General features: G+C 38.7%; 1 protein-coding gene across 2 annotated transcripts in view; it reads left to right on the top strand.

Annotated features, from left to right (window-relative positions):
- Positions 1 to 27,245, top strand: part of FANCC (FA complementation group C) — a 259,780-nt gene that overhangs the window by 65,608 nt on the left and 166,927 nt on the right. The window contains exons 2-4 of one of the 2 annotated variants that reach the window (XM_082843477.1): positions 15,428 to 15,562; positions 22,222 to 22,464; positions 24,182 to 24,266. In XM_082843477.1, coding sequence (XP_082699603.1) covers positions 22,300 to 22,464; positions 24,182 to 24,266 — 250 coding nt within the window. In that variant the 5' untranslated portion in view covers positions 15,428 to 15,562; positions 22,222 to 22,299. Of the gene's footprint in view, positions 1 to 15,427; positions 15,563 to 22,188; positions 22,465 to 24,181; positions 24,267 to 27,245 lie in introns of those variants that run through there. The other variant, XM_082843478.1, reaches the window with a different exon arrangement.

Here is a 27,245-nt window from a genome sequence, read left to right as displayed (position 1 = left end):
CCTGTGCATTATAGGATGTTTAACATCATCGCTGGCCTGTACTCACTAGGTTTCAGCAGCACACTCCTCCAGTTATGACAACCAAAAATATCTTCACACATTGTCAAAGGTCCCCCTGTGAATCAAGATTGCCCCTGATTGAGAACCAAGGTTGCCCCGATTGAGAACCAATCAGAGCTATTCTTGTCTCACCAAAATCTGCTGGGTGGGAAATTTCGGGTCTTGTTAGGAAGGAGGAATGTAGAAAATGGGTGTTGGAGAGGTAACTGCAAATTTTCACTATACCTGAAATTCTAATGAGGACCAAAATTGGGTCAAATATAGCAGACCTACTAAATTTTTTTTTAGGCCCTTGTTGGTATAGTCTAACATTATGGTCTTTTATATTGGACAAATAAAACCCAATATTATGCCTTTTTTTTTTTTTTAATTCTATGGGCCTGTGAATCACTTGTTGGGATTTTTTCTGCTTTACTTACGTCAACTAGTCAGTTGCTCTTTATCTTAGAATTTCATTACATCTAAGGCCTGGTAGAGGTTACACATACAATGGCTCATAAATAGAGTACCCCCATCAGACCAATAAAATGTAACAAAACTAAATGACTTACAAGCTAGAATTTATGTGAATTGTTCAAGTGAGCCTGGGTCAGGGTTTTTGTAATTGGCAATAACTAAGAGCTTCATGAAAGCCTGAAGGGCTACAGAAAGAACCCTGTTTTTGCCATGGCTTTAGTTTTATTCTGTTTGTATACAGCATAGCAGAAACAATGTCATGCTCTGATATTAGATAATAATATCCCATAAATTGTCTTTCCCTATGTATTTTCTTCTTTATTCTATTTTACTAGTATCTCATTTGACCTCCAGCTTTGCTGGTCTAGAACTTCTGTGTTCATTTTTTTTTTTTTTTTTTTTTGCGTTACGCGGGCCTCTCACAGTTGTGGCCTCTCCCGTTGCGGAGCACAGGCTCCGGACGCGAAGGCTCAGCGGCCATGGCTCACGGGCCTAGCCTCTCCGCGGCATGTAGGATCTTCCCGGACCGGGGCAGGAACCCGCATCCCCTGCATCGGCAGGCGGACTCTCAACCACTGCGCCACCAGGGAAGCCCCTTCTGTGTTCATTTTAAGCTCCTTGAGGGGAGGGGGAGACTATTGTAATCATCTTTAAATGAGTTTGGAAAACAAAGCACAATTCCCTAATCTTAGTATTGTGCCTTGTATGGTTTAAAATTTGAGTGAATAACTTGACATATTATCCTTTCCAGGCCCATTAGAACTACTATAGGTTCTCCCCTTGAGTTTTCTCTGCTTCTTGTAAAACAGGTAGGGGAAGAGTTCTAGAAATAGCGGTATTCACTGAGATAGCTGAAGCTGGATAGGAGAGAAAGAGGACATTGATGGTAGCAAGACTCATTTTACTGTGGTTATTAAAGCAAAAATGATGAAAAAACATCAAGTTCAGATAGCAGCTAGTAATAACTAGAGCTGACAGTGAACCCTGCTGGCATCAGCTCCTTGCCTCACTTCTTTTGCTGTATAATGAGTCTTGGTCTGAGGTTGGTTGTCATACCATGATGGTGAACAAGGCATCCAAGCAAGTCCATGTTTGATGCTGCTGGCAGAAGCATGGTGAGCAAGGAAGAGAAATTTAAATCCAGACTATCATTCCAGGGAGGACAAATCTCTTGTTGCTAGAAGTTGCTGGAAACATTTAAGGTTCTGCTTTTTCAGGGAGTTTCTTGGGGTTGTCTCTAAAATGAAAGACGGTCACTTCACTTTGTATCCACCAACTGTTAAGGGAAGAGGCAAAATTCTTGTGGGACTTCTGAATCAGCCTGGGTGTGCTGATCTGAGCTGCTTAATTCCCCATTGTCTCGGCAGGCTGTCCGGTCTCAGTGAGCTCACCCGGAGCTCCAGCAGCTTTCCTCTTGAGCCTTGTGACCCAGCAGATCCAGTGATATGCAGGGTGCTTTCTGGTAGCTTTTGAGATTTTCTTTTTACAATTAATATTTTAGTTTGTGTAGGTTTGTTTTTTGTTTTGTTTTGTTTTGTTTTTTGCGGTACACGGGCCTCTCACTGTTGTGGCCTCTCCCATTGCGGAGCACAGGCTCCGGACTCTCAGGCCCAGCGGCCGTGGCTCACGGGCCTAGCCGCTCCGCGGCATGTGGGATCTTCCCGGACTGGGGCACGAACCCGTGTCCCCTGCGTGGGCAGGCGGACTCTCAACCACTGCTCCACCAGGGAAGCCCTATTTTGATTTTTAAATTGAAGTATAATTTACTTACAATGTTATATTAGTTTCAGGTGTACAACATAGTGATTTGATATTTTTGTACATTACAAAATGATCACCACAGTAAGTCCAGTTACCATCTGTCACCATACAGAGTTATAACAATATTACTGACTGTATTCACTGTGCTGTATAGTACATCCCCATGACTTATTTATTTTATAAATGGAAGTTGGTAGTACCTCTTAGTCCCTTTCACCTGTATTGCCCATTTCACTTCTCCTCTGGCAACCACTGGTTTTTTCTATGTATCTATGAGTCTTTTTCTGTTTTGTTACATTTGTTCATTTGTTTTTAAGATTCCACATGTAAGTGAAATCATATGTTATTTGTTTTTTTCTGTCTGACTTATTTCATTTAGCATAACACCTTCTAGATCCACCCACGTTGTCACAAATGGCAAGATTTCATACTTTCGTATTGCTAAGCAATATTCCATTGTGTGTGTGTGTTCATGTGTGTGTGTGTGACATCTTTATCCATTTATCTATTAGTGGACTTCTGGGTTGCTTCCATATCTTGACTATTGGAAATAAAACTGCAGTGAACACTGGTTTGCATATATCTTGTTGAATTAGTGTTTTTCTTTTCTTGGGATAAATACCCAGAAGTGGAATATCTGGACCATATGATAGTTTTATTTTTAATTTTTTGAGGAACCTCCATACTGTTTTCCGTAGTGGCTGTACCAATTTACATTCCCACCAACAGCGTACTAGGGTTCCTTTTTCTGCACATCTTTGCTAACGTTTATTCTTTGTTATTTTTTTGACAATAGCCATTTGACAGGTTTTGATTTGCATTTCCCTGATGATTAGTGATGCTGACTATCTTTTCATGTGCCTGATGCCTGTCTGTATGTCTTCTCTGGAAAAATGTCTATTCAGGTCCTCTGCTCATTTTTGCTCATTTTTTAATTGGATTTTTTTTTTTTTTTTACATATTGAGTTGTATGAGTTTCTTATATGTTTTGGATATTAATCCCTTACTGGATATATCATTTGCAAATGTTTTCTTCCATTCAGTAGGTTGCCTTTTTGTTTCATTGCTAGTTTCCTTTGCTGTACAAAAGGTTTTTAGTTTGATGTGGTCTCCTTTGTTTATTTTTGCTTTTGTTGCCCTTGCCTGAGGAGACAGATCAAAAAAAATTCCTAAAGACGGATGTCAAAGAGCTTATTGCTTGTTTTCTTCTAGGAGTTTTATGGTTTCAGGTCTTAAATTTAAGTCTTTAATTCAGTTAAATATACTTATTTTGTTGGACTATTTTATAATTTTCATTTCATCTGAAATGAATTAGTGGTTTGATGGCTGACTTTTAGTTGCCTTTATTGGCATTAGATTTCTTCATGTACTTTAGAATTTTGGTTGAATGGCCTATTTTGAATGAGATATATTTTTTAATTGCTTTCATTCATTCATTTTCCACCTGTCTTTCTCCCTCTCTGCTCAGTCTTTTCTTGTTTAGCAATTTATAGTTGTCTCTGACTGGCTTCCACAGAGCCCCAGTCTAGAACTGCAGTGGTGTTTCAGTTACTTGGGCAATCACAGGCTGCTTCATTGAGTTCCTGGTCTCTGGCTGGTCTATGTTCTCCCTCCTCCCTAGGCCACAGCTCCATATGAGATAACCATCTTTCTTTCAGGAATGGAGGAACCCTCCTCCAGTTTCACCTCTGACCCTGCCTTCAAGTATGATGCTAGGTCTGAGTCTGTCCTTTGTGGGTTATGGTTAGCCACCAAATTGTGTAGGTCTCATGCTTCCAGTTTCAGTGCCTGTTTTTGGATCCTGAGCTTAGCGGGCTAAAGGCTTTAACTTTGAGGATTTACCTCACTGTGTTTCTGTCCTATATCAGTTTCACAGAAATGTTTATATTGTTTTTGAGCTTGCCTGCATCCTCTTGGTTTTCTCTTCTTGTTTCCTCTCTCGTTGCTGTGTTTGGAGTAGAGGGGATCCATCAAAGAGTGAATTTACTTGCCATCTTAACTGGAGGTCACGTGGGCTGAGGGTTTAAAGGAAACAAAGTCAGATATTTGGTTTTACATAGTACTAAAAGCTAACCCCAAAAATGCTTTTCTGTGTGACTTCAGTGACCATTAGCATACATTTATTTAAACTCCTCCTTCAGAGGCTTGCAGCCCCAAAAAGATGCGTGGGATTAAGCAGGATGCCATAGTGCTCTACAAGGATTTCACCTTTTATTTTTTTATACATATATAAATTTATGTATTTATTTTTGGCTGCATTGGGTCTTCGTCACTGCGCGCAGGCTTTCTCTAGTTGCGGCGAGCAGGGGCTACTCTTCGTTGCACTGCATGGGCTTTTCATTGCGGTGGCTTCTCTCGTTGCGGAGCACGGGCCCTAGGCGCAGGGGCTTCAGTAGTTGTGGCACGCAGGCTGGGTAGTTGTGGCTCGCAAGCTCTAGAGCACAGGCTCAGTAGTTGTGGCATATGGGCTTAGTTGCTCTGCGGCATGTGGGATCTTTCCAGACCAGGGCCCGAACCCCTGCGTTGGCAGGCGGAAGAGTCTTAACCACTGCGCCACCTGGGAAGTCCCTTATTTTTCATTTTCATGGTAATTTTAAGAATTCAGTTGTTTCCAAACACCTAACTGCTCACAGTTCTAACTGAATAGTGTCTTAAGATGTCAGTGCCTGCAGTTGTGCTTGTCTTGGCACCAAGTGGCACTTCTTTTAGATGCTGAAAACCGAACAGAGGTGAAAATGTAAACAATGTGTTTGAATGGGAGAGTGAGAGATTGCTGTTTCTTGCTGGGCGAGGTGCCCCTTCTTAATGCTCCCTGCAGCACCCTGTGTTTCCATCTCTCGCAGTCCTTCCCAGAAGGGATTATGTTTTATCTGTTTGCAGTTACTGATTTCCTCATTAGCCATGGGTTGCTTGAGAGCAGGTAACACTGACATCTTTTTTTTTTTTTTTTGCGGTACACGGGCCTCTCACTGCTGTGGCCTCTCCCGTTGCGGAGCACAGGCTCTTGACGCGCAGGCTCAGCGGCCATGGCTCACGGACCCAGCCACTCCGCGGCATGTGGGATCTTCCTGGACCGGGGCACGAACCCGTGTCCCCTAAATTGGCAGGCAGACTCTCAACCACTGCGCAACCAGGGAAGCCCCTGCCATCTTTTTATTTGCAGTGTTTTTAGAGTTCCTGTCGTATGGTAGTTTTCCAATAAATGTGTGGGATTTTTTGTTTGTTTTTGTTTATTTAGTAATAAATTATGAGTAGAACTAAGGGTGGAAAGAGGCAGAAATACCTTGCAGCCAAGTAGGCAAAAAGATTTCTAATATTTTTATATCTAATGTGCTCCTCAGCCCATTTTTGTTATCTGGTCTCACCAAAAGCTCACGGTCTTACTGTCAGTTAAGTGAATTGAAGACAGGAATGCAAGGAAAGTAAGTAACCACTATTTCTAACAGAATGTATGTGGGAAGACTGGTATTTTTCAAGTCCCAATACTAGGTCTTTGGTTCTCTGATGCAGAACAAGGTCAGGGGGTTCTATCTGAGCAGCTTCAAAGGTAAACCACTCACGAAGGGATGCTTCTACTTGGAAGCCAGATCCAGGGAGCAGCTCTACTTCCCATGTGGCTAGGGACATGGGTGGGAGAATGGAGCTCAGTAAATCCCCAGAAAGTTATCTGCTAAATTAAACTTCCCTAATTCTTGGCGAAGTTGAGTGAAGAATGTGTACACTCTGCACCTGGATTGCAGTTGCCTCCTCTGATTCCTTAGGCCCAGATTTTGTTTATGATTGGGGTTTGTTTGAAATTATCTGCAAATTTCAGGTCTGTGTTTTTGGTTAGAGTAGCTCAGAGGCCAGACACTTCTGACTCAACAGAGAAAAAGCCAGCTCCTCCTAGTGGACCTTTTCTTAAAACCTCATTGTTTTTAGGGGAAAAAAATATCACTTGTTTCTCTCATAAGTGCTTTATGGGAACAAGAATATTTTATTGTGAATTTTTTTAGAACGCTACAAACAAAAAGACAAATCGATCACTTCTACTTAAAGTAATGAAGCAAAGAAACATTAAAGTAAATTAAAAATACTGGTATCAGGTTTTCAGTAAGGAAGAGGAGGAATATTGTGAAGTTTAAGCATAGTTGAGCATAAATTTCTTAACTTTATATTTGATTATATTTATGGAGGTTTTAAGTAGTTTCAGACAAGGCCATTGTGCCCCTAGTTAGTGACATTGATTGGAGGCTAGGTGTTTGATTTGTCTCTTTTCCTTCTTCCATAAACAGTGTGTTTTCTAGCATTCTGTCCATAAATCTCTGTTTGGTGCTTATTTCATGGGAGAAGTGACTTCAGTTGACTCGTGCTCAGGGGAAATGAGGAAAAATAAAAACCAGTGCTTTTTATCAGGTTGCCACTTTGAGTACGTTATGGTCTGTATTTGGCATGTGTAGACTTACCTCTCATACCTCTGGCTTGGAGATTGTGCAGACTAAAAGGAAGCAATTTCTAACTCTCTTGGCCCCCCTGACAGGTACAGTATGCAGCCATTTTTGATACTATGAGGTTTATAATGAGCGTTGTTTTAAATGTTGACAATCTGGGAGCTACACAGTGTTCTTTCAACACAAAATCAGTCAAAATTTTATCTTAGTCTCTCCTTTACAACAGCCTTAGTGGATTTGTTTGTTTACTTATTTATTTATTCACACATTTGTTCAACAAATATTTATTGAGCTTCTACTGTGTGCCAGCTACGTACACAATGGTGGTTTTCAGAATGTGTTCAGCAAACTAGGTTCTGAGGAGATATGCCAGCTAGGACACATTTGACTGTAAGAAAACACAATGAAAGGTGACTTAAGCCAAAAGGAAAATTTTCAGGATTGGCTCCTTCATTCCCTCAGCTGTGCTAGTGAGAAGACCCCGGTCCATCTTTCTGCTTTGCTATTTGCAGCATGTTGGCCAGTCCCCTCAGGCTTACTTATTGCTTGATTCCCAAGGTAACTACTGCTGTTATTTTGTGTCACATGAAGACTACAGTGTCTAATATGGAAAAAAGTGAATTTATTTAAGATTGAGAAAGACTCTCTCAATAATCCTCCAGCTGAAGTTCTTATTGTCCAGAGTTGCATAACATTGCCCATTCCTACATTCCTACAGTTAGTCGGAAGACAAATGGAAATACCATGACTGGTCTGCACCAGCCATTCTCAAAATGTGGCATTGGGTATCTCTGAGACTCTTTCAGGAGATTCACAAGAGCAAAACTATTTTCATAATAATGCTAAAACATCATTTGTGTTTTTTACTAGTCTAATTTTCTCACTAGTCTACAGTGGAGTTGTTAAGAGGTTACATGATATATGATGACGTCATTGCTCTGGCAACTAATAGAATATATTCTTGGGTTTTAAATTTTCTCAGTTTTAATTTCTAACGTGGTAAATATTGATAAATATAACTCACTTAAACAAAAGCTGTCAGTAATGTCTTCAATAACGTGTATGAGTATAAAGGGGGCCTGAGAATAAAATGTTTGAGATCCACTGGTCTTCATTAATCAAGATTCACCCCTGGCATTTGGGAAGATCCCAGCCTCCCCCAAGACTCAGTGGCTGTGAGATTCCTGGACAAAACTGATTCTGTTAACAAAGAAGCAGTAGAGGAGTTAGGCTGTTGGATGGGCAACCAGCAGTGTTTTTAGAACTATTATGAGGAGGGGGCTTTGGCAGGGAGGGCATGGCTCAGACCCAGGGTGTGCTCCAGGTCCTGCCTCTGCTTTGACTGGAGCCACTCCACCCAGGTCCATCCTTTCTTTTTTAATTGTGGTAAAATATACATACCATAAAATTTACTATTTTAACCATTATTTAAAAGTGTACAGTTAAGTGGCATTATTACATTCACATTCTTGTGCAACCATCACCACCCTTCATCTCCAGAACTTTTTCATTTTCCCAACGGAAACTTTTTACCCATTAAACAATATATCCCCACCTCCTCCATTTCTCCCAGCGCCTGACAACCACCATTGTATTTTCTGCCTCTGAGTTTGACCATTCTAGGTATCTCCTATCTGTGGAGTCATACAGTACTTGTCCTTTTGTGTCTGGCTTATTCCTCTTAGCATAACGTTTTCAAGGTTCATCCATGTATCAGAATTTCCTTCCTTTTTATGACTGAGTAATATTCCACTGTCTGCATATATTCATTGTGTTTATCCATCCGTTGATGAACATTTGGGTTGTTTCTACCTTTTGGCTACTGTGAATGCTGCTATGAATATGGGGAAACAAATTATCTGTTTGAGTCCCTACTTTCTTTTTTTTTTAAATTAATTTATTTATTTTTGGCTGCGTTGGGTCTTCGTTGCTGTGTACGGGCTTTCTCTAGTTGCGGTGAGTGGGCGCTACTCTTCGTTATGGCATGCAGGCTTCTCATTGTGGTGGCCTTTCTTGTTGCAGAGCACGGGCTCTAGGGCACACGGGCTTCAGTAGTTGTGGCTTGTGGGCCCTAGAGCTCAGTCTCAGTAGTTGTGGCACACGGGCTTAGTTGCTCCACGGCATGTGGGATCTTCCCAGACCAGGGCTCAAACCCATGTCCCTTGCATTGGCGGGTGGATTCTTAATCACTGTGCCACTAGGGAAGCCCAACTTCCAGTTATTTGGGGTATGTACATAGAAGTGTATCATATGATAATTCAATGTTTAATTATTTTAAAGGAAACACCATACCATTTTCCACAGTAGCTACACTCTTTTGCATTCCCACCAGCAGTTGAGGTTCCAGTTTCTCCACATCCTCACCAACACTTGCTATTTTTTGTGTTTTTTGATGATAGCCAGCCTAATGGGTATAAAGTGTATCTCATTGTGGTTTGCTTTGCATTTCCCTAATGATTAGTGATGTTGAACTTCTTTTTATGTGTTTATTGGCCATTTGTATATCTTTGGAGAGATGTCTGTTCAAGCCCTTTTCCCATTTTTAAAAAACTGGGTCATTTGTTTTTTTATCATTGAGTTATAGTTCTTTGTATATTCTGGATATTAATCCCTTATCAGATATATGATTTGCATGGGTCTGTCCATTTTCTATGTAGAACTTTAACACAAGATTTCATTTTGCTAAATGATTTTTAAAAGAGCTTTAAAGCTCTATATCACTGTTGTTATTTTCACGTTTGTCATCCTGGGTGTTACACACTGCACTGGTTTAGAAGGTATAGATGGTAGGACCTTGGTAATTACTTCAGTGCTCATGATTAATTTACAATAACTGCTTTAGAATTTCTCACACTATTCAAAATGTGGCACTGGCTACTCTTATTTGCACACGTGGTTTTATAGATTACCTCATATTTGCCATGAAAGAAAACGATGATTAAGGCTAAATGATTTTTTAAATATTTTTTCTTTCATCCATGGCAGTTGTATCCTTTGACAGAACTTTAAAGGTACCAGATTCTTCATCATATCAGCTGAGTAGGGATTCTTTTTAGACTTTTCAGAAAATCTTTAAAAGGTTGAGTTCTAAGATGTTTCTAGATGGAACCACCATTTGAGATGTGAAAGTGTCATTCAACCAACAGTAATGCAAATGGAGGACCAGAATATCACAGGTTAAATTATAGAATGTTTATTTTTCCATCCTGAAACCTAGTAACTTAGGAGGGGAAATAATGTCATATAATGTTAAGCAAGAGGCTGAAATTGCTCATGTCATTACTGGTCACTGGTCCTAGCACTGTGGTAGACTGGACATACTGTGCAGCCCTGCTTGTGGCTCTTTGAAGTTGGGGCTGCTGAAATGCTCAGGTGTTAACATAGAACTTTAGGAACCCACTTTGCTTTCTGAAAGATAATTTGAGAACCACTGGCCTAGGGCTGTCCCATGCCAGGTTCTTAAACCTCTTGATTTCTAAATTAAGGGAAATGTTTTTGTTTTTAATGAATTAGGATGCTTTGTTCCAGCCTGTCTCCCAATTGTTTCTTCACTTTTTGTCATCTTTCTTCAGACAGTACGTTAAGTGTTTTGATGCTTTTATTTCCTTCTTCTACTCTAATGAATTGTGCCTGGTGAAATCCATATACCTTGTGTCGACATGTCTCTGAAGCTTTTGAATATATCCTTTTCCTAAAGAATAGAAGTCAACCAAAATGGGGGAATCTTTTAGCCCTGAAGTATTACGTCTCTCTCACCTGCTGTACTTTGAGTCTGAGTATGAACCCTCATAGACATTGAGGTTATTGAGGGTATGCAATAGTGTATCTTTGTGCCATGTGATTTGAGTTCATAGAATAGTACTTGGCAAGCAACAAAGTAACTTTTGACCAATTTATAGATGAGAGGGAAAGGGCAAATGCAGTGATCCCAACCTGACACCATTTTGACCCTGTCTCTTTTGGGTATCTCAGGTGTTTGCTGGACCCCAGAGCTGGTTTTCCTTGCCACTTTACTCCTCCCCCTCCCACCTCCTGCTTTCCTCTGATCAGCAGGAAACAGGGACATGAACAAGCACATGGGAATCTTTCACAGGACAGTCATTTCCATTCAGGTGTCTAGGTCTCTCTGCTCATAGGACTTTCCCTTTAGTTCACTCTTCATAAGAATTTCTGAAGGTCATTTTATTTTCTTTTGGATATATATACTGAGGAGACTAGCAATTCTGTTATTTTTAGTCTCTATGTAGAGAAGGTGAAATCATGGTTTGATTCCTTAGGAACCTGTGTAAATGTGCTAAAAGAGAAATATTCAAGAAATGAAAAAGGGGATTTCCTTCTGACTTTCCATGCCCTTTGCTTTTGCTAGTTAGTATACATTAGTATATATATGTGTGTGTGTGTGTGTGTGTGTGTGTGTGCGCACACACACACAAAATACTTGTTAAAATCTTGAGTTTTGAGGAAATATGTCATTGAACGTCCACCTTTCTTTTATGCTCTTAAATAAAAGATGCTAAACAATATTTCTTTAGTTGTTTGTATGAAATGAATATAGGCATAGACGTCCATGTGAGGGCATATACACTCAGCAGGATCATAAGAAAGCCAAGGATTTACATTCCGGGCAGTATCAAGGATTTTGGTACCAATCAAAAGATGTGGTATCAATCAAGAGTATAGTTAGTTCTCAGTTGTGTAGTAAGTGTGCAGATTAACTGGTATAAAAAAATCAGTGCATTTGTGAAAAAAGTTGAAATCACTATGAATCTGAAGAATCACCCCCATTTTACAAGGCATACATTTCTCTTTTTGTTTTTGAGATACATGGACACTGCCTCATACATGAGCACAGACCATCTCATGCTCTCACCAGTTATCCTCCCCTGCGTGGTAGATTGGATGTCTCTCCCTTCCTGGGGCAATGGCCCTCATAGGGCAAAGCAGTAGCCATATAGCTAAGGGAAGGCAGATGGAGGGAGAAGGCTGTGGATTTTCTCTTCCGCAGAGCCAGGATTGGGAAAATGGGGACATTTTGAGGACAGGAATGAAGAAGAGGGAGCAAGTGCTGGAACTGTATCCAATTCTGGTGGTTTTAATTTTTTCAAACAGAGAACTCAACTAAAAAATAGAAAATGCAGACTATTTTAGCAATTTAAAACCTTTTATTATGTTCATCAAGTACTTTACATCTTGATTCGCATTTACAAACTATACTATGTTTTCTTTTTTTTCCTTACCTTTGGGGTGATATCTGTATGGCAAATATGTAGCTAGAAGTTAAAACAATTTTTCTATAGTTGTGGAAATAATACATGTAGAAAAGTACATAAACATGATTTACACTTTAATAAACTATTAAAACGTTAATATATATGTAACTGCCATCCAGGTCAATAAATAGAATATTGCCAGCATCCTGAAAGCCTTTCTCACATACCCTCCCAATAATACTGCTTCCTTTCCTCTAAATGTAGCAGGTTTCCTGGCTTTTTTGGGGTAATCACTACAGTTTAGTTTTACCTGTTTTTGAACATTATATAAATGAATCATACCTTACATATTCTTATGGGTTGGTTTCTTTCTCTCAGCCAGTGATTGTCAGTTCATCTCTATGACTGTAGTAGTAGTTTCTACATTTTTATTGCTCCATAGTATTCCCTTGTATGAATATTTTATTTATTCTACTCTTGATTGGCATATAGGTTGTTTTCAATTTAGGTCTATTATGAATAATACTACTACGAGCATTCTACTAGTGTACATAAACACATAAGCTTAGAGTGTGCTTTGAGGGAAAACTTGTAATTCATGGATTTTTGTCTGATTATCCTATGATTTACCGAGCGAAGTGTGTGAAAATTTCCTGCTATGATTGGAATTTATTATTTTTCATTGTAGTTATGTTAATTTCTGTGTTATATTTTAAGCTTTATATGTTGTTCTACATTCCCATGTTATTGTGTACATGTAAACTTAAATTGTCACGTATTCCTGGTAAATTAAACATTTTATCATTGTGAAGTGATTCTCTTTACCTCTAATAATGCTTTTTGCCCTAAAGTGTACTTAAATTGAAACTATTTGATTTTCTTTTTTTAACATCTTTATTGGAATATAATTGCTTTTCAATGTTGTGTTAGTTTCTGCTGTATAACAAAGTGAATCAGTTATATGTATACATATATCCCCATATCCCCTCCTGCTTGCGCCTCCCTCCCACCCTCTCTATTTGATTCTTTTGGTTAGGTTAACATGGCATTTTTTTCCTTATTCTTCTTTTAGCCTCTCTGTTATCCCTATATCGTTGTGTTTTAGATGTGTCTTTTGTAACAACATTTAGCTTTTTAAAAAATTCAAAACTGATAATCTTTGGTTTTTACTTGTGGAATTTAATCTATTTGCATATTATATAATTACTGATATATTTGAGTTTAAATCTACCATCTTATTGTGTGCTTTTTATTTATTTTGTCTATTCTATATTCCTTTTCTCTCCAGTCTTGCCCTTTTGCGGGTTAAGTGTTTTTTACTATGAATTTTTCTCCTCTGATAATTTGGAGATTCTATACTGTCTTTTATTCTTCCATTAGTGGATAGCCTAGAAATTATGGTATGCTTTTTTGAATTATTAAAGTCGAATGTTAACATTTTTATCCTCCTTTTCCTGGAAAATGCAAGGACTTTAGAACTCTTTAAGTCTGTCATTCTCCTGGCATATGTACTATTGTTTTTTATATTTTAATTTCAGTATATATATGAATAAAACCCCAATAATACTATTCTTATTTTATATCATAAGTGTTAATTTAAAATTTCACATGTATTTATCATTTTTTATTGTTTTTTCATTTCTTCTGACATCTCTAGACTTCCATCTGGAATCATTTTCCATCTGCCTGAAGAGCGTCCTTTAGAGCAGGTTTACTGGTGACAGATTCTTTCAGTGTGTCAAAAGGACTTTATTTTACCTTTATTCCTGAAGAGTATTTTAGCTTGGTGTAGTATTCTAGGTTGGTCCTTTCTTCCTTTCATTGCATTGAAGATAGGTTTTCTAGCTTTTTCTCATTGTATTTCTGTGTATCTTATCCATTCTTCTGTATTTTTCCATTGTTTTTACTTTCCATGTTGAATTCTGGATAGTTTCTTCTAATATATCTTCCAAGTTTATCAAATCCCTTTTCAACTGTGTTTAATTAGCTGTTAAACCCATCTGTTGAATTCTTAATTTCAGTTTTTTTTTAGTTCTAGAATTCCTGCTTTTTTTGTTTGTTTGTTTTTCATCTACAGGGTCATTTTTTTATAGTTTTCAGTTCCTTGATGAAATTTTGGCTTTCATCTTCACAAGGGACCCTCTTAGTTACTTTATAGTTTTTGTCTAGTTTTTTTTTTTTTGCGGTACGCGGGCCTCTCACTGTTGTGGCCTCTCCCTTTGTGGAGCACAGGCTCTGGACGCGCAGGCTCAGCGGCCATGGCTCACGGGCCCAGCCGCTCCGCGGCATGTGGGATCTTACTGGACCGGAGCACGAACCCGTGTCCCCTGCATCGGCAGGCGGACTCTCAACTACTGTGCCACCAGGGATTTGTCTAGTTTTTGAACTATCTTGAGTACCTCTCTGTTTTGGGTTTTTTTGTTGTTGTTGTTCTTGTCCGTTGTTTTTGGGTTCTTGTTCATGTGTTCTTTTCTTCCTGTGTGCCTGTCTTTAATTATTTAATTTTGTTGGATTTGAAAAATTATTTTCAGAAATAACTAGAAAGGTATGATGATGTTATTTTTCTCCAGAGAGGAATTTTGTTTGCATCTTGCAGGTACCCAGCAGCACTAGCAACCTGGGGCCACCTTAATTCAGTTTCAATTTCATAGTTAGGCTGTAGTCTGTATGCAGGCTGGTTTACTTCTGGGTCACCCATACTCTCAGGGTGGACCTCTGTGGGTGCAGTCCTCAATGTGGGGTGGTTTACGAGGACCTCACTTTGACAGGCCTGGCCTCCTACTTTTACTCTCTAGCAAGGCTGTCAAAATTGCTGCTTTGTCTTTAAACTACCTCTTCAGGATCAGAAAAGCCTCCCTAGGCCTGTGCCACCTTATGTGCCAAGATCTTTCTTTGAAAATTCCACACTATCTTGCTGTTTCTTTGGTGATTTTTGAATTACGTTTTTATATTTCATGTAGCTTTATAGAATAACTTTCAGCAGGAAGGTTTGTCTCAACTATATAGTCTGAAATAGAACTGAAATTGGGTGCAATTTTTTTTTTTTTTTTTTTGCGGTACGCAGGCCTCTCACTGTTGTGGCCTCTCCCATTGCGGAGCACAGGCTCCGGATAAGCAGACCCAGCGGCCATGGCTCATGGGCCCAGCTGCTCCGCGGCATGTGGGATCCTCCCCGACTGGGGCACGAACCCGCGTCCCCTGCATCGGCAGGCGGAGTCTCAACCACTGCGCCACCAGGGAAGCCCTGGGTGCAATTTTAAAGAAAGTATGTTTGCATTAAATATAGTCTGTATCATACTTTTTTCTACCTCACCTATCCTGGTTAATCAAGAGAACTTATTATAGACTTTACCTCCAGCTATTTTAGAGTGGCTAGAAAAGCCAGATAAAACGTATTTGGAAGATATTGGAGAACTATGAAGGTACTCATGACTCAAGGGGTTAAGATCTTGGGATGAAGGGAGGTGCAAAGTTCTGAGCAGACATTTTACAGCAGCTTTTCAACCTCAGGGCATTTGTCATTTCTTGAGAAGCTGGGAGAGACCAAGAACCTAGAAGAGGGCCTGTACTACTAAAAGTGAGAGAAGTTAGCAGAACTTTTGGCAATTTCACAGGATTGGAGAGACATACATTGGAGTTCCAAAGGTAAGATTGTTAACCTGACTACCTAAAAATGTAAAACTTCTATGCATCAGGAAACATCTTAAAAGCAGGAGAATGGATAAAATTAGAAAAATCACCATTTTTCAGCCTCTAATGGACCTAAAATGATCATCAGAAGATCCTAAAACCATTAGAGAAAAGGTGGTGGTGAACTTTATAATGGATGGATTTGTTTGACAATACCTGAAACCACTGATCAGTTTCAACATTATGATACATGAGACAACCAGATATTATATGTGACTTCTGATTTGATTCAAAGAACACACCACCACAAATGAAGTATTCTTGCAAAAGAACTAAACCTGAATCTAATGAAACCTCTAGGTCTAGCTATCCGTTTGCAAGCAATATAGAAGAGAGAGCAAAACATGTTAAAGACCACCACAAGAAATGCTAAATGCACAAGTGTGAAAGATTCTATAGGTCAAATGTGTTGGGTTTTCCCGGGGATAAATGATATGAAGAGGTTAAAAAAAAATAAAAGAGGGGTACTTGTTACAGATTAGAGAAGCCTTGTTTTTACATCATTTTGTTACAGATTAAAGGAGAAATATCAATATTGACTACATTCAATGTGTGAATCTTGTTTGGATCCGAATATAAACGATCCAAATATAAAGGGAAGGTTTTAGAAATTTGAACATAGAAGGGCTATTAGATGATAGCATTGTTGGCTTTATTGGATATGAAAGAGATATTGTAGTTAAGTTTCTTCTAGGTCTTTATGAAAAAGAGACACAGGGCTTCCCTGGTGGCACAGTGGTTGAGGGTCCGCCTGCCGATGCAGGGGACACGGGTTTGTGCCCCGGTCCGGGAAGATCCCACATGCCGCGGAGCGGCTGGGCCTGTGAGCCATGGCTGCTGTGCCTGCACGTCCGGAGCCTGTGCTCCACAACGGGAGAGGCCACAACAGTGAGAGGCCCGCATACCACAAAAAAAAAAAAAAAAAGAGAGACACAAATCAAGATACTTTGAGTAAAGTGATATGGTATCTGTGATTTGCTTTAAAAATGGAAAATCTTGATAATTGTTTGAACTGTTTAAAGGGTACATGGGATTCATTTGGCTGTTTACTTCTTTTTTTGAATACTAAAAAATACTTACTGAACAGTACCAAAAAAAAAAAAGAAAGAAAGAAAACATCATAAACAGAATTTCACTTGTGCCACACAATTTTGTGTTTTAAGTGAGATCATCATAAAGTACTCCTTAATGGGTGAAAGTCTACAGTTTATGTCAGATAAAAAGGACATAAACTCATTTTATTTTGTATAGTGTATTCCTTAGCTGTTAGTTTTATCTGTTAGACTTGTGTAACTCTTCCACTTCTGAGGAGGCAAACCAGTCTCATTAAAACTATACGGAAAGGAAGGGCAGTTCTTCAGAGCATAAGTGGGGTGTGTATACAGTTGTCCCTTGATATCTGCAGGGGGGTTATTCCAGGACCCTGCAGATACCAAAATCCACAGATACTCAATTCCCTTATATAAAGTGGCATAGTATTTGCATATAACCTACCCACATTCTCCCATATAGTTTACATCATTTCTAGATTACTTAGAATACCTAATACAATGTAAATGCTGTGTAAATAGTTGTAAATACAAGGTAAATGCTTTGTAAATAGTAGCGGGTGCATGGCAAATTTTTTGGAACCTTCTGAAATTAAAAAAAATTTCCATCCACAGATGCAGAACCTGTGGATAGGGAGCGCTGACTGTATATTAAAAGAACAGGAAAAGGGTGTTAGGCGGGCAAAAACGACAGATATGCCCACTGTCTCTTCTTGGTTACTCAAGACATTCAAACCTATTGCTTTCCATACAAAGAATTTTTAAAACACTTTCCACTAACATAATTTAGCTTTCTCTTCCTTCCAAAAAGGGAGGTAATTCAAAGTAATGTCTGGTTAATGCATCTAGCTTCAAGTCCAGAGGTTCTGGATAATGTCAGTTCCTTTTCCCATCTTTGTTATTATCTGTAAATTATAGATTTTAGCAAATTTATCTACTAATAATATACTTTATATATGCAGTAGTAGGAGAGGGGAAAATGAAAGAGAAGGGAATTTTTAAAAATTATGTGACATAGCAAGCAAGACATATACAGATAGCATCCAAAAACCTCACTCATGCATTTTGACCAAGCAGGCATAATTTGCACATGATGATAGAGTGCTGCTGGGTACACCCAGCTTTGTGGCTTGGAAGATCAGTCCAGTCACTGAGTCCTGCCATAAGGTTTTTCCGGAATCCAGATCTTCCACACAGGCTTTAAAGAGTGTAGGATCTGCTGGGTCGTAGCTGAGTGGCAGAGCACTTCAGTATGGACAGATAAGCTGTATAGTGATTATTCCTCTGGGCCTACCCGTATTTCCTCCTTGCCAGGCAAGTGGGTAGAAGCAGATAAATGGTCTAAAACCCATGTAGTATATGTTACCTTCAGAATCCCAGAGGTATCAGCCAAGCATTTTGCTTCTTAGCAGGTGTAAGGTATAGCACTTATCATTCACTTTCTTTTTTGTTTGTTTATTATTATTAATTTTGAGTCAGTAACTAGTACACATGGCATTACATTGAAAAGTTGCAAAAAGGTGTACAGTAAAAGTACAGGAAAGGACATTTCCTTTCTTGCACTTATCATCCATCTACTTAGGTCTCCACAATGGAGGCCACCACTGGTACTAGATTCTTGTGTATCTTCATTTTAAAGGGCATATCCTGACCAGACCACAGACCATTGGATTACAAGAAACTTCCTGAAGTGGCAGGCCCTGTATGTTCATGGGATTTATATCCCACCATATGGAATACAAACAAGGCACCCATATCTTCCTACTTTGATCAGCCTGATATCTTCAATATGGTAGACCAGTGTAATGTGCTATATCCAGAATTGATATCTTTGATTCAGGTGAAAGTCAACTGCTTTCTCATGTCCTCAGTTTATCCCCATGGAGAAATGCATTTACCAGCTTCCTAACTGTATTCTAGGTGCAAAGGGTAGTATTAATTTGCCCCAGTTAGGATTCATATCTATAAGTACACCTTGAGTTGGAGTCACCATTTGATTACGTTTATGACAGCCTAATATCACTGACTAAGACCCATTGGCCCCTCAGCTGAGGAGTGAGGTTCTCTGCAAGTCATCAGATGTGTGACTTTTTTTTTTTTTTGATAGTCAAGTGGTTTCACTTGGCCATTCCTACTAGAAGAGTGTAATGATTCAGGACCCCTGTGTGAGGGTGATGCCTCATTGATCTGTATTACCTTCTTCCATGGACTTCTGGTTTCCAGTTCCCTAATAGGAACAGAAGTTTCACTGTCATTTTACCTGACTTGGCCCAGTAGCACTTCTAAATTCCCCTCCTTTCTCCAAAGGTCTGTTGTCTGCAGCCCACTATCTGGTATCAGTTTGTATCCGATACTGTATAACATCAGACTATATCAGTTTGTGTTCTTTTATTGAAAATCACAGAAACCAATAGTGGTTAATTTAAGCAAAAAAAAAAAAATATTATTAGACGGCCCCTGGGTAGCTGACAGAATTAAAGAGAAAGCTGAAAAGTCATACCTTGTTAAGGAGATGGCATAGGGATCTAGACTAAGAGAATCTTTGAATGACTTAGTTCCACCTTTATGGCAGTCTGCTCAAGATTCGGATTCCCAGTAGAGAGTCTAGTTTGCCTATTTTGAATCATCATCTCACTCCTTGACTGATGGCATAGGTACCTTGATTAATGGACCTGCCAAGACTTGGGGAATATAGGGGAGATACTTTCCTAAAGGAAAAGTAAGGTGTTATAACTAAAAATGGAGGAGGAATGGTAAACAGGCAAAACCAACAGATGGCCATTCCAGAGTGTGCAGATTAGGTCAGCATTTCTCAGTAGGGGCATCGTTGGCCTTTGGGGGAAGACCATTTTCCTTTTTGAGCTGCTGTCCCAGTGCATTGCAGTGTGTTCAGCATCCTTGGCTCTTGGACAGTAAATGCCAGCAGCACCTCCACTGCTACCATCACAACCAGGGTACCACCTGTTTCACAACCACTATCATCTCCCTACTCCCACTGACCCCACTCCCCAGATAGGCTGTGAAATAGAGCGTCCAGGACCACTGTACTGCATGATCCCTAAAGCTTTTTCCATTTAAAACAATCAGATGCATTTCCATTGCTAAACTAAAGGTTGTTTGTAATTTTGTTAAAATAAAATAGTTTCTTGTCTCTTCTATCAAAAAGTTCTTCAATTTGATGTTCCCAAATATCTAAACTGACTTACATATAGAGCCATCTGAAACATGTTAGAAATTCATCAGTTTGTTTCTTCAGTTTATTTCTTTGTTTAAGGGCACGGACTTTAGAGCTTAAGTCTTTGAATTCAAATTCCACAACCATAGCTTTGCTACTTACTAACAGTTACTTCCTTTGGCTTTTACATAATCTTTCTTTGGGCAATTGCATAATCTCTCTGTGCTTCTGTAAAATGAGGATAGTAGTACATACCCATTTCATAGGGTTGTTGTGAGGATCAAATTAGCTAGTATGCATAAGGTTTTAATATATTGCCAAGAGCATAGTAATTATATGAATATGTAAGCTATTACTATATTTATAAAATGGGATATTAATAATTAAGTTTTACATAGATAACATAAAAATACCTTTAAAATTTCTTTTTGGGGGGAGTTACCTTTTAAAAATTAAATTGCTCTACCTGGAAAAGCATTTTGTTATAACATTTAGCTTAGAACTATACTTTGAAAAATATTTCCTCATTCAACATTTATTATTTCCCAGGCCTGGGCTAAATTCAGGGAAGACAGAGAATGCATGTACCAGTAGAGGCAATAATAACTGAGTGAACAAATAAATGCCCAGGGTAGTTAACCGGTGTGCTCAGAGCTGTGGAGGCATCAGCAGAAAGGCCTGGAAGGAGGGTTTGGTGTGTTGGTAAACAGATGAAAGGCCTGGAGTGGACTCTGGTCAGCTGGGGAGAGGCAACATAGGACATAGGATGGTGTGCTGGAGCTATGTTTTACAAGGCCTTGGAGACTCTGGTAAGGAGCCGGTATCTTTTCTGCAGGGGGTTGAGATTTCCTCCCAAGGAACGTATTGAAGGGGGTTTTGAGCAGGAGTGTACTAGGTCTGATTTACATTTGGGCAAGTTGTTTTTGTTGACAGTGTAGAAAATGAACTGGAGATGAATAGGTGGGACCAGATAGAAGACTCTAGGGAAGAAATGGACAGGAATGGGATGGGATGGCAGTAGTGGAAATGGAAAGAAGTGAATGAGGTCAAATGAAATCACATATATTTATTTTAGAGGTAGAATTGACAGGTGTTGGTGGTGGCTTGGACAAAGAAGATAGAGAAAGAGGAGCCAGACATCTAGACTTTTGGCTATGTATGTGCCATTTGACAGTATGCATATTTCCCTCTATAATTAAACTTTTAAAAAATTTTATGGGACTTTTCAAAACTAAATGTTTAGTACTGTTTTAAAACATTCATCTTCCTGGTCTAGATTTTTTTTGCACTGCAGCAAAATTGTACAGTCTTCCTATTTTTTTTCTTATTTTCCTGTTTGGTAATGAAAACCTCCATTGTTGATGTTATTGGCATTTAATTGGGAGCACTTTATCTGTTAATTAATCGCTGTTGAAGATTTAAACTCACTTACTACTTGCAGAGTAATCTTTTGAAATTAGATAGCTGAGTATTATCCCTGCCCCAGGAAACTCTGAGTCTGTAAAAGCCTGCACCTGTTGAGAAGCAGCCTTCCCTTCTTTGCCCAGTATGCTTCCCATGGGTGTGGATGGCAAGGAGCTGGGATGGTGGTGAGGCACCTGGAGTTTATTTACCTATCTCTGCCTGAGGTACTCACTCACTCTGCACGTAACTCCACTATTCTTTTTAACATGTACTTCAGATGTCGTAAGTCAGGTTTATGAGTTTTTATTTTCTGTCACTTAGGACTGGCATACCTCCTCAACAATTGGAGTTTATCTTATTTTACCAAAATATGATTTCTTCTTCTGAATGGAGACCAAGCATATACAGCAGTCATTAATTAAATTAAGCAGATTGTTCAAATTGGTGCATGTGGAATGAATTATTTTACTTTTTTCTCAGAATTGAGAAACTAGGAAGAAAATTCATTAGACAGTAATGCATAGAGATTTTTTTTACACCTAAATGAGAAGCCAGAAGTGCATATAAAACGTAAGAACTTCAAAAACATTTCTTATGCACAGACTATTATGAAACTCCCCTGGATGTTTTTGATTTCCCATTACATTAAAATACTCAAATGAACTTCATATTCAGAACATTTAAAAATAGCTCAGTCTTAAAAAGAAGATATAAAGTATTATCAGCTGTGCTTTTTGTACATAATTAGCATGTGCCTGTGGAGGTATAATGACTTTTAGTGTAATGATATTACTCATGATAAAAAGTTCAGATGGTAAAAATTGGAGATACAGCTGGGTGACACATTTTAAAATAACTCAAAGATGACTTCACAGAAAGCATGCTATTTTGGTCCCTTGTAATCCTCCTTTCACTCATCAGTGGTATGAAGGCATTGATAAAAGATCCTTTTTTAAATGTTTCATTTCTTTCCCCCTTTCTTATAGATTTGATGTGTGTTCACTGTTTCCTTCAGCGTGTGATAAACCACTGTGAAGGTACATCACCTTTTCCCTTTTTCTGAGATGGCTCAAGATTCAGTAGGCCTTCCTTGTGATTTTCAGTTTTGGATGCGCAAGCTTTCTGTATGGGATCAGGCATCCACTTTGGAAACCCAACAAGACACCTGTCTTCACCTGCCTCAGTTCCAGGAGTTCCTGAGGCAGTTGTATGAAGCCTTGAAAGAGATGGTGAGTAGTGGACCAAAATAATAAGGTTATTTTGTGACATCAGGAACTCTTTACCAGATTTTATTAAGCCTGAATGCAGTCCAGGGACTTGTGGTATTGACCTAACGAAAGATTAGACAGACAAATTACCTGTAAATATTGCAGACAGGATGTGGTTTCCTAGTGTCTGATTCATTATGACTTCAGTCTTTTCTTTCTTGATTAGTTATATTGTCACATGAGACTTCCCGACCAATCAAGTTGTTTTTAAATAAACAAGACTTCGACACTTGTTGTCAGGAAATAATTGGGTTTCTTTTAAAGGCCTTTGTATCTCTTAAATATTGAAGGGTTTGCTGAAATGCTTACTCTTTTCTCAACCCTATTCTAAAGTGGGCTCTACTAAGAGATGATAAATGTTAAGATCTCTTCTTTATAAATATTTTAAGTGGACTTTTCTTGTGAATATTAAGATTATGAGTGTCTTCACTATTGTTGTATACGTTATTGTGTTCAAAATTTTGTATTTTTTCATTTTGACATAAGATTTCATACTTTCATTGCAATAGGTATTTTTGTGAATTAATGTATTTTCATAATATCAAAATATTATTTATTTATACTTATTTTCTAATTTCAAAATGAAGAGCAAAATTGTCATTTAATGTAGGTGTTCTTGTGTTATACTTTTCTTTCCTTAATCAAAGAAGCAAGTAGGAAGGAAGGAAATTTGGAAACAAGGAAATTTGGAGACAAGGAAATCTTCAAGGATATTTGAAGAACAATTAATAGTGATGATATGAGTTCACATGTCTTTAGAAAGAAGAAGAAAAGATACTGTCTGTATGAACAACTAATGCTAACTTTTAAAATTGTTTTTTGGCAATGAGACTTTAGTAACTTGACCTTAAAGTGATTCCAGAAAGTCCAGGACTGACGTTGATGCTCAGACAAATGTGAGGAATTTATTGCTTCTGCAGTAGGAAATGCTTATCATTTCAGCTTACGTGCATGTTAGCCCAGTTTGGTCTTATTTTTTAACTTTCTTGAAAGGTAAAGAAGTGGGAAAGGGCCAAGTGTACAACAGCAAGTGTATTTTTTAATCTTAAGCTGTTTTCTATTTGGTTGATTGCTTTTTGTGTCAGGTTTTAGGTCGTTGCAGACAAATATGATGTCATTTAGCATATAGTAATCAAAATAGTAATAAACAGAGATATGTATCTATATGCTTTGGCTGCTTTTATTTCATTTTACAAGTTCCAGAGTTCTTGTGCTGCTAAACCTTCTTTGAGATAGTGCTACTGGAGCTGACTCAGGAACTTCTCTTATTATGTTAGGAAAAAAAACCAGGATGAACATATGGTGTTATATAGATATTAGTCACCTATAATTTTTTTTCACTATTATGCAGTCTTTGTTATTTTTTAGATAAAGTGGCCTTTCTTGACTTAAATATGAGTAAAAGAAAGTTAATGCTGCAATAATATTGATTTTACCTAAACTTGTTGTACTTCTTAGTTTGGGTGGCCTGGTTTAAGGATGAAGTATGGTGATTGCTTGTTAAACTTTATTAGAATTACTTACCTAAAGATCTTCTCTAACCTTTTTCTCCCCTTACTTTTCTAAAATATATGCTAAACAAGAAACATTCAAGCTCCCTCAACCTATAATGGCAGTTCAGGCTTTTCTGAGTTGCGTAGTGTCCTTTTACTGACCAAAACATAATTTTCTTTTATAGGATTCAAGTGCAATTATTGAAAGATTCCCCATAGTTGGTCAACTGTTGGCAAAAACTTGCTGGAATCCTTTTATCTTAGCATATGGTAAGAATCCAAAACATGTCCTCTCAAAATGCAGACTTCTAATGATAATTTTAATCTTTGCATTGTTTAACAAAACACAGAACTTTAAATTATAAGCCTTTCTCTTATTTTTCATGAAACAACTTATCAAATGTATTCCTTGTTCCATTACAAAGAAGGTACCCTTTATTGTTGTCCATATATGTTTGTGTATGTGTATATAGATAAGCACACACAAACAAGCACATACATGCAGATGTGTAGGAGAACAGAACTCCTTGAATTAGAGGGCAGAAACTCCCAGATGATTGTTACAACTTCATTTTTAATTCAGTGTAAAATGGTTATAATAATGAAATAATTTCTTTGTTTTGCAATTTCATATTAACTCACACACCATTTTCCATGTGTAAAATTCTTCAGTGTTTGAATTCTGCTATGGCTCTGCCATTATTTAGGGGTGACAGTTTGGTTTTACTCAAGGTTAAGAGGAATTTGGGGATACTTTGGGGGAGGTGTTCCTTCACTGACCTCCTGCCTACCTGTCTAGCCTCATTTCCTGTTTAATCCTCCACAGCTATACCACATGCATTGTAGACAGTTTAAATTACTAACAGTGCTTGATGTCTGGGCCTGCGACATGCAGTTCTTTTTGCCTGGAACTCTGTTCTCATCTCATGTCCTCAAATCTTCTTCGAAATAGCCTTGCTAGGGCTGAGTTAGGAACCTTTCTTAGTGTGTGCATAGCTGCCAGTATCTCCCTTAATTATAACACTTACTACACTGCTTTATAATTGTTGGTTTGCCTGTCTGATGCCCTGGAAGACTGAATGCCTCTCAACAGCAGGAACTGTGGTTTTAGTTCTCTTTGTTGTCCCAGAGCTTAGCATAGGGTGAATAGGCACATCTGAAGGTATATAGTGGAGGTTTATTGCCTTGATTTGACTATATTGTTAGCTAATGTAATATATACTTCTCTCTTTTTTTTTTTTTTTTTTGCGGTACGCGGGCCTCTCACTGTTGTGGCCTCTCCCGTTGCGGAGCACAGGCTCCAGACACACAGGCTCAGCCGCCATGGCTCACGGGCCCAGCCGCTCCGCAGCATGTGGGATCCTCCCAGACCGGTGCACGAACCCGTGTCTCCTGCATCGGCAGGCGGACTCTCAACCACTGCGCCACCAGAGAAGCCCCCTACTTTTCGTATTTATAAAGTCAGAGACTAATTGCATAATATAATGATAGTAGAATCAAAAATAATAAGAATATTCCCCTTTGATGTTTAGAGAATTATACAGTATCTCTTTCCCAGCCTGTTCTAAGTCATTAGAAGGAGCTTGACCTAGGTGGGGAAGGGACAACATTTGCATTTGGTTCCATAAGCATACATGCTTGGGTGCACTGCATATACTCAAACTTACTGGCTCCACCCCCAACTTCATTCTATTCCTTTTCCTCTTCACTTAATGCCTCTTGCTTCCTCTTCCCCCTTAAGTTGACGCTTCCTCCTTTACCCACTTAGCTTGTTCAAGTTCTTGATCTAAAATGGCGAAGCCATCACTGTATTTGCCTACCAGGGCCATGCTTACCTGCCCCAAATTTATATATTTCAACTAGGCCAGTGTTTCTCAAAAAACCTTTGACCAGAAATACATTTTCTATACATGTGTATATATGCATACATACAGTTATACGCATACACCCACACGTTTCATGAAAAAATGCTTGCTTTTATTATGTGCAATTCATATTCACTATACCATTTTTAAAATGGTTTTCATGACCCAAAACTGATTTTACAATCCACCTATAGGTCGTGACCAAAAGTGTGAAAAACATTGAGCTAGGCCAATGCTGTTGATGGCAGGAGAAAGGAGAAGAAACTGTTGAATTTCCTCCATTTAAAGGCATCACTCATAGATACTTCATAGATTGAATGACCACTTTTTAGAAGAAAGAAATAACATGCCCTTTAAGTGTACCTAGTGGATGTGGGACACATCCTTAATTCAGAAATGTTAAAATGTGGGAAAGTTTGGATTGTAGAATTGAAGTAGAACGCATTGCTCACATTGTGCTGAGCACTGTTCTCTATGGATTGCATTGTGGGTCTAACTGAGTTCTTGATAGGCTTGCAGGATAGATATTTATGGATTAGCCTAAATATGTCACTTTTCTCAGAATATAGAACTAATAAAATCCAGGATCCTACTCCTCTAAAGCCCATGTCGTTGTAATGATCTGCCCCCATGGATTGTACCACTGTGGTTGAAATGTTCCAGTCCTGGCTTTACCACCAGCCAGCTTCATGTGAATGTATATAGTCACTATTTTTTTTTTTTTTTTAATGTCAAGCCCTAGGAAAACATGGCTCACAATTTCTGCCCTCTAGGAGCTTCCAGTCAGGGAAAAAAGAAACCTAAGGAGATCAGCCAGAGTCAGGATGATGGTTGGTACTGTGGAGCTTTGACTAAGTTGCTGAGGGGAAGGAGAGTTTCACAGGGGAGGTTTTGCGGGGGCTGACTCTTGGAGGAAAATAGATGAGATAGGATTTTCTAAGGCAAGAACTAAGGCAAGAACTCACTGGGTCTCCGATTCTTTATTTGTAAAAGTGAGAGACTGGACTGATTTTTCCCTGTGGACTTAGACTTGCATCTGTCTGTGATCTTTCCTTAGCACCTAATCTCTATTACTTTGGCCCCCTCTGTGAACCAGAAACAAATTCTCCATCTCTTTCTGTTTAAATGTGTGTGTTACCATTTGAACTGCCCATTAAATTTCAGTTTCCTGTTTGAGGTATGCATTTGGTTTTGAGCTAGTAGAGGAGACTGACAGGCACAGAACTCATGAATCTTGCCTGTGTTGCCACTGTTGTTTCACTAGTTGGGCACTTTCTTCCAGGAAGGGATATTTTCTTATGGTTTTGTAATATCAAAATTATTTTTTAAGTACAGTAAGAGTAAACAGTTTCCATCAAGGAAAGAAGTAAGTAAGTGAGACTAG

The sequence above is a fragment of the Leucopleurus acutus genome (genome assembly GCF_964270905.1).
Source record: "Leucopleurus acutus genome assembly, chromosome: 7".
NCBI lineage: Eukaryota > Metazoa > Chordata > Mammalia > Artiodactyla > Delphinidae > Leucopleurus > Leucopleurus acutus.
The sequence above is the reverse complement of the archived record's forward strand: the minus strand, read 5'-3'. Positions and strand labels throughout refer to the sequence as shown.